Raw genomic sequence first — 10,502 nt, 5'->3', positions numbered from 1 at the left:
GAAAGGGGAATGGATTTGAGAGGAGGAGGAAGAAGGAGAAGACTATGACCAAAACAACACATCACATGGATTCCTGAAAGCATTAATTTTTAAAAGAGAACATGCAACATGTGGAAGGCCTTTGGGTTCATTATGTAAAATGTCAAAAAAAAAAATGAAGCAAAACAAGGATTATTTCCCTCCTGTTCTTCCTCTCTTTTAATGCCAAGTTTTCCTGTCTCATCTTAGAGGAGAAGGAAGTATGTCTTCCTTGAAGATCTCCATACTAGATATCTCAATTAATACAGTTAACCGTGGATCAGTGAAATAGGACACGGATCACTAATTACACTTGAAAGGGGGCTTTGAAATTAGAAAAAGGAACCCTGTTTTGACCTAGTATTTCCAGAAATTCCTATTTTAATTTACAAAATGCCCTGAACTACATAGTCAGATATGTTTATCTTTGAAGTAATATACATGTTGTTTCCAAAGCCATTTACAGCATTTTAAAGGCAGCTATTCAAAGTGATTTTGACTTTGAGACCCACTATCTACTTACCAAACTGACGAAGGTCCAAGCAGAGATTTGCTCCCTCCACTAGTGTTGTATTCCGGCAGATGGTCCACACGTTGAAGTACATGTACACTGGCAGTGAGGTGAAAGCTGTAACTCCAAGCCAGGCCAACATGAAGAGGTATGTCAGCATGATAAACTGCAACAGGGGAAAGGTAAAGAGAGAATCCATGTAAATTACTGCAAAATGAAGACTGAGAGCTGTCTCAATGGACTAGAAATGGCTAGTATTAGGCATGAGGTAGGCATAAGACCAAACTTTCAGAATTAGAGTTTCTCAGATTTGGTGCTATTAAAATTTGGATCAAATAATTATTTGTTGTGAGGATTGCCCTATAAATTACAAGATATTTAGCAGCAACTGTAGCTTTATGTATGTTGTCTCAGTTGCCCAATAAACATTTTCCAGCATCTCCATTAAAAAAAAAAATCTCACAGTGGAAAGGGGTAAAAATACACAGCCAAAGAGGAGGAGATGCAAACCAAACATGTCTATTGCCATTCTAAATTTGTCATAAGAAAGCATTAAAATAGTAAAGATAATATGTTTTAAACTTATACTCTATGAAGTTTAAGGCAGAAAATCATTAACACTGGGTAAATTACTTGAATATAAGCCTATATGAACAAAGAGCACTTAGGGAAATTTAAAGAAATATGGTCAAGGCATAAAGAGATATTAATAACATTGCATTATCAGCTCACTATGACAAAATTAATAAGCAAGAATTGATAAACATGGTAACTACATGAATCATTAACTTCCTGTAATGTTAAAACTATTTGAATATAAAAGTTATCAAAGTATTCTATGAAATTTTTAGATGAAATTTACAATTAGGGTTATAAAGTTATAAAGATTCATAAATGATAAAAAATTATATCCTGGGTAACATGACTAATGTATGTCTAAATTATAGTTTCCTTTTCTGCTCAGCCATGATCAAAACTGCATGTTAGAGCAGGTGTTATTGGAGTGGGCAGGCACATATTCTGCAGTTGACTACATGCTACGTAGCCACTGAGAGGGCCCACGCAGCTGCTGCCAACCTTCTGGTGTGTTACTGTGACTGATGACACAATTGCTACTATTGTAGAAAACTAGTGTGGCTCATGATTCACTTTAAAAATAGATATTCAAGATTCCTTTTAAGACATTGGAATGACAGGCAGATAATTATCTGTATATAGATGTGCAAATTCTTCTGTGCTTATTTTTATTATTTGATGATTTTTCCCATTCTGACTGAAATGTCACAATTGATTGCAAATGTCTTGCTGTGTGGGACTTTCTGTGCCATTTGAGATCAGCTTATAGACTCTTTCCATTGCCCTTCTACAGCTATAGCATTGTGGACTCAGAACTTCAAAAATGATCTTCATTTCGTCAAATAGGTCAACCATATTCAAAGAACTAAAATTGCTTTCTAAGGCTCATGGAAGCACTGTTGTGAGTTATCTGAACACTAAGTAAGTTTATCATTCACTAAAATCATTACACTATTTGTAAAGTAGAAATTGAGTTAAATGTGAGAAACTGGCCTTTTGTAGAAACATTATTTAAGGGTCACTGAGAGCTGAATAAACAATTTTTTGTTTGTTTTGTTTTCTTGACATCAATCCAAGAACTTCATGTATTTTATTTCCTCTGAATCTGAAATTTAGTATTACCAATCCAAAGAATTTAGGTAGCAATCCATTTTTAAAGTCCTTAAGTCATATTATTGAACTTCTAGTTCATGGATATGCAGTAAAAGTTTTGCCCAGACAGAAATACATGTCTGCAATTAAACCACATCCCATCACAGAATCAGTTACAAGCTGTTCAGCATAAAGATTTAGAGCTAACTGTGTACGTTTACTTTTTCTTTGTGACAATGAGACGGAAGTGTATATGCATATGCATTGAGTATAGATTAGGGAAAGTATTTTCTATCATTTTGTGTGGTAACCTAAGAATCTTTAAAATAAATAACAATAAACCAGTACACATTGTCTCCTTGCAAACTAAATTAGTTGCAGTGTGCATATGATTTGACAATTTAAAACCAACATTTTGCAACAAAGACTTTTAATTTAGAACTCTTATTATGAAGTTGTAGGATTGCCATCCTTGAAGGACATGTCACTGCATTAAACAACACTTTGGTTCTCTCCGGGTGAGTACAAGCATCCCTGTGATACTGACCACGTTGCATGCTAAGTAGAGAGAAATGACATACCCAAGCGCTCACACATCTGCCACAGGTGGTGATTTTGAAGTCTCCATAGAGATCTTTGATGGCCCCAGTTGTGAAGAAACCTTCTACCATCAGCAAAATGCCATAGACAAAGAAAGCAGCCGCAATGCCATAGATCACATACTTAAAGATGTCAATCCTGGGGACAGAAAAGAAAACCAAAGTCAAGGTGATTTATTTTAATGACTTTTGTCATTCATTTATAAAAAGTGATCCTTATATGGTTCATGGATCCTTTGCAATGAAAGGAGGATCTGCACATAATCAAATATCCAGAACCTCAGCATGGGTCACGGAGGAGCTACTGCCAGGGAATGTCTACTGGGAGAGGAAGTGTCACTTTTCTTCAGGAATATGTGCACTGAGAGGCTTGGCCAGGCTTCTGTAGGGTATTAAATTAAATAATAAAAAGGAGAGTACATGAACTTCAGAGGGAAGAATAGAGGAAGATGGGGGAGGAACTGCAAAGGAGGAAAGAGGTTGGTGGACTGACTTGGATCTGAACACACTATATTAAGTGAAATATTTAATAATAAAACTGATATAGAAGAACACTGGTAATCATAATGGTAGGTGGATTATAAAACATGTATGTTCTATATGCCTAATGTCTGCATGTAAGTTTAGCTCTGCCAACAGGAGTTTTTGTGTATGTAGACTTCTTCCTCATCCTTTACAGTCTCCCTTATTTTCTGGTCACATTAATGATGTCTATAAAACAGATAATGTTAGACATCTAATTTAATCCCCATTCCTGTTGTGAGTAGATTATTTCACTTAACATGAACTTTTTGCAAGTCATCCATATCTTATTACATGTCAGGATTTACTTTCCAAAGATCAATAGTAGTTCACTGTATAATACTATATTTTCTTTACATAGATATTCATCTGTGGACATTTAAGTTGTTTTGTACCATGGCCTTTGAAAGTTGATGCAATTAAAATGGTAGACCAATTATACTTTGCCATTTCATTAGTTTTAAAGTGCTTTTGATTTAACTTCTATCATTAAAATATCACTAGTATTTTCTGGCAACAATAGTACCAATAATATAAAGAGAATTCTCCATGAAAATGACAAACTTTTCTGGCAGAATTAAAAATTAATATTAAATAGAAATCATCCAGAAATCTCCACAGCATAATTCCTTGTAGTTGGTAAAAATACTGTAAAAAATTCATACTAAAATTATATTTAGTAAATATAAACATACTTATACAGAGATCTGATATATAATTGATAGCTAGAGTTAAACAGAAATAGATAATAATGGGTTGGTGGTAGGTGATATGCTTTCATCTTATAGTTCTGTATTTAGGAGATTAATGATCATTAAATTTAGAAAGAAGAATTAGCACATTTGTGAATAAGTTTCTATTACAGCTCTTTATTTTGAAAGTATCCATGATGTGCTTATGCTCCATATAATATCTTCTTAAACTACAGAAATATTTATAATGATAGTTGTATCCTGTAGTTGAAGAATATTTTGTGAGGGCTAATTTTCATACGTTATCTCTACTAGTGAGTAGTTCAATTCATAATCAGTGTGGTAAGGATTGCAGAATATGTCAGCAAAGTGCAGATGTGGTGATACCACCAATTGGTGCTTTATGTTACTTAGCCTAAGGAATAGATCATGTACAATATTTTAATATATGAACTATATGCTTTATATGTTATATGGATATGACATTTTACCCTTAATACAGCCTCAATATTGAAGTACCTGAGGGATGGATTTGATGAGTATAGCATAGATTTATAACAGTCAATAAACTTATTCATTTTCACGGGACTTTCCCAAACTCCTTCATAATTAAGATTTCTATGATTTTACCTAATAAGATTTCCACTCAATTTTAAAGGAGGAAAAACCACTCTAAAGATGGAGGCAGATTGGAATGATGTGGCTTCAAGCCAGCACCTGGAAGAGGTAAATCGCTGGACCTTCTGTAGAGACTTGGACAAGAATCCTTCCCTGATAACAACTTTATTCAAAATTCATAAACCTTTCAACTATGAGAGAATATATGTTTTTATCTCTCCTCCTTCTTCTCTTTCTTCTTATTTTGTATTTTTCGTTAATGCTGTATTTTCTTCATCTATATACTCATTTAAGATATTCCTTTGTTTCACATTTAATACAATAAAAATTGTTCCTAGAAATTAGCCTGTATATTAACTTTACTTCTTGAACCATGACCTTAATGATGCATGCATAATAGTATACATTTTGAATTGAACATGCTTAAGAATGTACTCACTTAAATATGTATATTATATATATATAGTGTATGTATATGTAGTAAATATGTGAAAAAATCATAAGAAAGGACATTGATATGGAGATAAATCTTATGTAACCTTTACCTGCTGCATGTAATATATAATTCTTTGCTTTCTTATTTCTTAGCTGAACTTGTTTTAGCTTTGCATTCACAAAGATATTGACCCATAAAGTTTAATGACAAAATGCCACTCTGTAATATCCCACCTCCCAGACTTTTTATCCCCTTATAAACCCTTTCAAAAATTCTCAATGTTTGTTTATAAAACCACCTAAAAATTAAAAAAAAAAATAACATGTTCTTTCTGTGTAGAAATGGAGTAAAAAGAAAAACAGAATTATAACTATATATCCTCTCAATTTCTTTTATAAATTTTAATTCTATTACTTTGAAAACTTACACTTCAGCTATTTATTATGACATAAAGAGAACATAATTTCAGTGGTTTTAAAAGTTATAGCATGTTTTACAATATGGAGACCCGTTTTTCCCTATTCCCTACTTTTAACAAGTGGTGTAAAGAATAATGGCCTTCAAAGTTGTCTGTATGGTACTTCCCACCAAGTGCTTGTGGGGCCCTTTGTATGCTCAAGGGGGTCTCTGCCATTGTGCTTAATGATCACCAGATAAGAAATATATCCTGAGGTAAAGGGAAGAGTTCAATATAAAAGTGTGAATCTTTGAAATGAAAGATGTTAGAATGTCACTATAAAATTCAGAGAGAGATTTCCAGGATGCCACATGCCTGGTTTTGAAGAGGGAAAGGGACAAGGAGCCAAGAATGCAGGTGGCTTGTGTGAGATGGAACAAATCCAGAGATTCCAGATGGAACACAGTTTTGCCAACATCTTGATTTCAGCCCATTGCAATAAACCTAGTAAGACTTGCTTCAGATTTTTGACCTCTAAAACTGAAATAATCAATTTCTTAGTTTTAGGAATCATATTTTCTGGTTTTTTAAAGCATATTACAGATTAGTAGCATAAAAAATTGCTTAGTAAAAATGCACATTATTTCACTGTTACTTCAGAACTCCTCAATTCAATAAGATTTTTCTAACACTAGTTTTACCTGTGAAATAAAGAACACTCTGATCTCCAAGGCCAATCAGTAATCTGCACGAACTCTAATTTGTCTGCTACTGAACCATTATTGTAAGTAAAAGGTGAAAGTGTTTGGTTTACCTATCAACACTGGAGATGAGTAGAGAAAGCTTACAGACTACCAGATCTTCAAAGCCTTACTTTATCTTGCCTTAGCTTTATCTTATCTCCTTGCTTCAACCATTAAAATATCAGTAACTGTTTTATATTTTATTAATCCTCCCAAAATAAGCATGAACAATAAAAAATGTAGATATTATAAATTTGTAAGGTTAGTTGGGAATAAAACACTGAATCTATTTCAGGTTAGTGATTACTTTGTTTTAAAGTATTAAATAATTCATAATCTGGAAAATTAATTTTGATACATTAGTATAATATCAAATTAAAATATTTTTTTAAAATATCATGTATTCTGTCTATAAATCAATGTTATCAGATCCTGAACCCTCACTATTATTTTTTAAAATGAAATACAATGCTTACAAAATAAGGTATAGAGAGTTTTATTTAAGAGTAAAGCTAACATGTGACCAAACCTTAGGATATTTATTTAAGATGCCAAATCATTTAGAAATTAAGTATTTGGATTGCCTTTGATATCTAATTTTTGACATATCCATATTTCATTGTCTACAAATTGCCAACATAAAATACTTAGCCACCCCTTGCTTTCTTTGTCAAAAGATGAGGAAAGAACAGAGCACTAAGACACTGCCAAAACCCCTCCCAGGTAAGAGATTCTGGATTACAATTTAGAAGAGTTTCTCTTCACCACAAAGCAGATGTCAGGTCATTTCCAGACTGTGTGAGTCTGAGTGGTTGTGCTAATATATGGATGTTGTTGAAGTGGGAGGATAATGGGAGCAGAAGATGAAATTATAAACTTATCACAAGTTTGGAGCCAACACTGGATGTGAATTTGAAGAACCAAATCAACTTATCAATGGCTAAAATCATTCTGTGAAAACAACTAATAATGATAGACAGATATTTAAAAATCTAAAAACAGATCCAAAACTATTAGAAACTCATTCTCTTCTTTCTTTGAAGGCTTGTACACCTTGGTTGAAAAAATGACGAACTGCTTAGCAGGTAGTATTAACTGGGAAGTTAGGATGTAGAGTACACCAGTGGTAGTCCACTTCTGAAACATCAGGCCGAAGAACCGAAACCAATTACAGGCTTAACTGTGAAGAGTACAATTTCATGCTTGAAGGCGAACTGGTAAAATGCAACGGTGACATTTCTTGGTTACATGCTTTTCATAGGTTACCCTTTAGTGTTAGAGATGTGGGATATTCTTAGATACTTGTATTTATTTAGGAGGTGGGAAGAGAAATAAAGGAGAAAGGAAATGAAAGGTAGAGGAGAGAAAGGGATAGGAAAAATAATGGAGGAGAAAGAGAGAGGGGGAGGGGGAGAGAGAGAGAGAGAGAAAGAGAGAGAAAGAGAGAGAGAGAGAGAAAGGGAGGGAGGGGGAGAGAAAGAGAGAGAGAGAGAGAGAGAGAGAGAGAGAGAGAGAGAGAGAGAGAGAGAGAGAGAGAGAGAGAGAGAGAGAGAGAGAGAGAGGAGACTATTAATATGAGGAGAGAATAACTCCTCAGATCCTGAGGAAAGCAAGTGGAAATCATGGGCCTTTAGAAATAGTTTTTGTCTTTGTCTTTTAGCTCACCCATCTAATTAATCAGGGTGTTTTTTCCTATATTTAAGCATTTGATGTAGGTTTCTTAATACATGAATAAAAGACGAATTTGCAAAACACTAAAATTAATCACATACTTTCCTCTATGATCATTCTCCTACATATTCTTTTCAAACAACTTATTTATGAGCAAGACATATCACTCATAACTCTAATATTTGTCTCAGCTGCCTTATAGTTCCTGTTTTGCATCCTCTGTTTCTTCTCTTATTTTTCCATTCTCCTTGACATTCCCATCCCTGTAGATAACTCTGCTGAAGGCAATCTGCACCACCTTGAAGTCTTTCCATAATTACGAATTTCTCAGATTTCGATCATACTGAGAGTTGGATGGGACAAACCTTTGCTGTACTCATCTGCTTTGGGGGGGTGCTTATCTTTGGTTGGTTTTTGCTTATTTGTTTTGCTTTTGTTGTTTGTTCATTTGTATTTATCAAGGAGTGGTATTTTATCTGTTTGGAAACTCCATGCAGCCTATATTAATTTAAGGAATTGAACTATGATGAGAAATAATTTGGATTCCCCCAATCAATATACTATTTTTCTCATTCATATATGGTTTATTGGTCTTGCATTAAATTTATCACAAAATGGAGCAAATGTAAAACTATAAAAATATAGAATCTAAAGTCTCTTCTAAATTCACTTTCCCAAACAAATATTATTCTCAGAGCTTGAGAAGAGATTTGTGATATTTTAATGTTTGTTGTCTAAATATCAAACATATAATTTTATAATTGTTTATATATAATCATTTATTAGTCTTATGACTCCTTCCAAACTTTATGTACTATAACTGAATAAAGCAATTTGAATTCAGACTAAATATAGAGAACTGTGGATTCAAAGACATCTGTGGTAGCTTAAAATAATGAACAGTGAGAACATATTTTGTCCAGGCTAGGCTGAGATATAACTGAAAAGAAAATGTCAGTTTTATCACATTAAAATATGTCCATGAAATCATCTTACTAAAATGCTCCTGAACTAAGTAGCAATAACCCAGTTGAATTTTCTTTTCTTTCTTCATCTTCTCTCCTCTTTCCCACCAATGCAGGGTTTCACTATATAGCTCTGGCTGTCCTGGAACTAACTATGTAGACTAGGCTGGGCTGGAATTCAGAGATCAGCCTGCCTCTGCCTCTCAAGTGCTGGTGTTAAAGCTGTGTACCACTGTGTCCTACTTACCTAGTTGGATTTTGAAATAGCTTAATACATTCCTTATGAATTATATGACTATAAACTATAAACAAAGGATGATTCTGGCAATTTAAATCAAAGATGCTGATTGCTATGAAGATTTGGTTCTATGTGTTTGGTAATGTTTAATTCTATGGCAATTAATAAATCATAGGAATATATATTTATTATCTAATTAAATAGATAAAGCTAGTCTAAACTAATTTGTGAAGTAATGACATAATATGAAATAGACAACTTTTTATTTGCTAGTAACTATTCATTTGGAAGTTTGGGGGACATAATACTTCAGATATATGGATTGTAGTTTCAAATAATTATTTCCTATTTTTTATAGTACTGAGGATTGGATCTCATATATACTAGATGAGGGTCTCATACGTACAACATGAGTGTTAACAATTGTTCTATCACATGGCACTACCCTCAGCTCAATTTGTGTTTTCCATAATGAGAAAAACTCATACTAATTTTCCCAGGCTAACATTGAATGTTCTCTGCAGCCCAAGTAGGATTTGAACTTGAGATTCATTTTATTTCAACTTCATGAGTAGCTGAGCTCATAGGAATTTTCCACATGTCTTGGATGGTCTCACTGCTTAGCAATCCCCTCTTTTTCTTATCTCTGTTTGTGGAAGGAATATAGGATTCCTTCAGTATATTTCAATTTTAGTGATTGGAATTTATCAATGTTTAAAATATTCAAATATTTGTTGTAAATATATGAAAACTAAATAACTTTTCCATAAAATTTCTGCTGCTTCCTCTTCTGGAAGAACATAACCTTCATCCCACAAAGTAAAGAACTGTTATTCTATTATATGTCAGGAATGTGCAACTCTATTCTCTTCATTTTCACAGGGAATTATTAATATTAATTAACCCAATGATACAACATATCAAATATATTGTTAAAAACAATATGTTTATAGTTTATGGATAATAAAGAAATTTAGCAACATTATATACTGTTTTTGAGACAGCATCTTCTATGCAGCTCTAAAGCTATGTAGATCCAAACTGGTTTGAAACTCACAGAGATCAGCCTGCCTTTTTTCCCCATGTTCTGGGGTTAAAGGTGCCAGTTACTACATCTGGCCCTTAATATTGCATAGTTTTGATAGTATAGTTATAGGATAGTTTTCTTCTACTAAGGAGTTATGAGATCTTAGTATGACACCAAGAATGGACTTGGATAAATCAGAATTGTGGTTGATTACTTTTACCCAGAAGGATGTTGTAAAAGAGCAATGGTACCACAAACAACTTGACAGCCGGTACAGTTTGAAAGTATAAATAATCTGATTTCAGAAAATATGAACATGAAAGAAGAACAATTGAGTAATTTAGAAAGAAAAGAAATGAGTATTTCAAACATATAAAACCAAGCAGCATGAAATAAA

General features: G+C 33.3%; 1 protein-coding gene across 2 annotated transcripts in view; it reads right to left on the bottom strand.

Moving 5' to 3' along the window:
• The window catches only part of Gpm6a (glycoprotein M6A), a 258,666-nt gene that overhangs the window by 8,404 nt on the left and 239,760 nt on the right, over positions 1–10,502 (bottom strand). For both annotated transcript variants that reach the window (XM_031339836.1, XM_031339835.1), the window contains exons 3-4: positions 2,779–2,935; positions 542–695 (exon numbers count right to left, since the gene is read on the bottom strand). In XM_031339836.1, coding sequence (XP_031195696.1) covers positions 542–695; positions 2,779–2,935 — 311 coding nt within the window. The remainder of the gene's footprint in view (positions 1–541; positions 696–2,778; positions 2,936–10,502) is intronic.

Source organism: Mastomys coucha, unplaced genomic scaffold (genome assembly GCF_008632895.1).
Source record: "Mastomys coucha isolate ucsf_1 unplaced genomic scaffold, UCSF_Mcou_1 pScaffold22, whole genome shotgun sequence".
Taxonomy (NCBI): domain Eukaryota; kingdom Metazoa; phylum Chordata; class Mammalia; order Rodentia; family Muridae; genus Mastomys; species Mastomys coucha.
The sequence above is the reverse complement of the archived record's forward strand: the minus strand, read 5'-3'. Positions and strand labels throughout refer to the sequence as shown.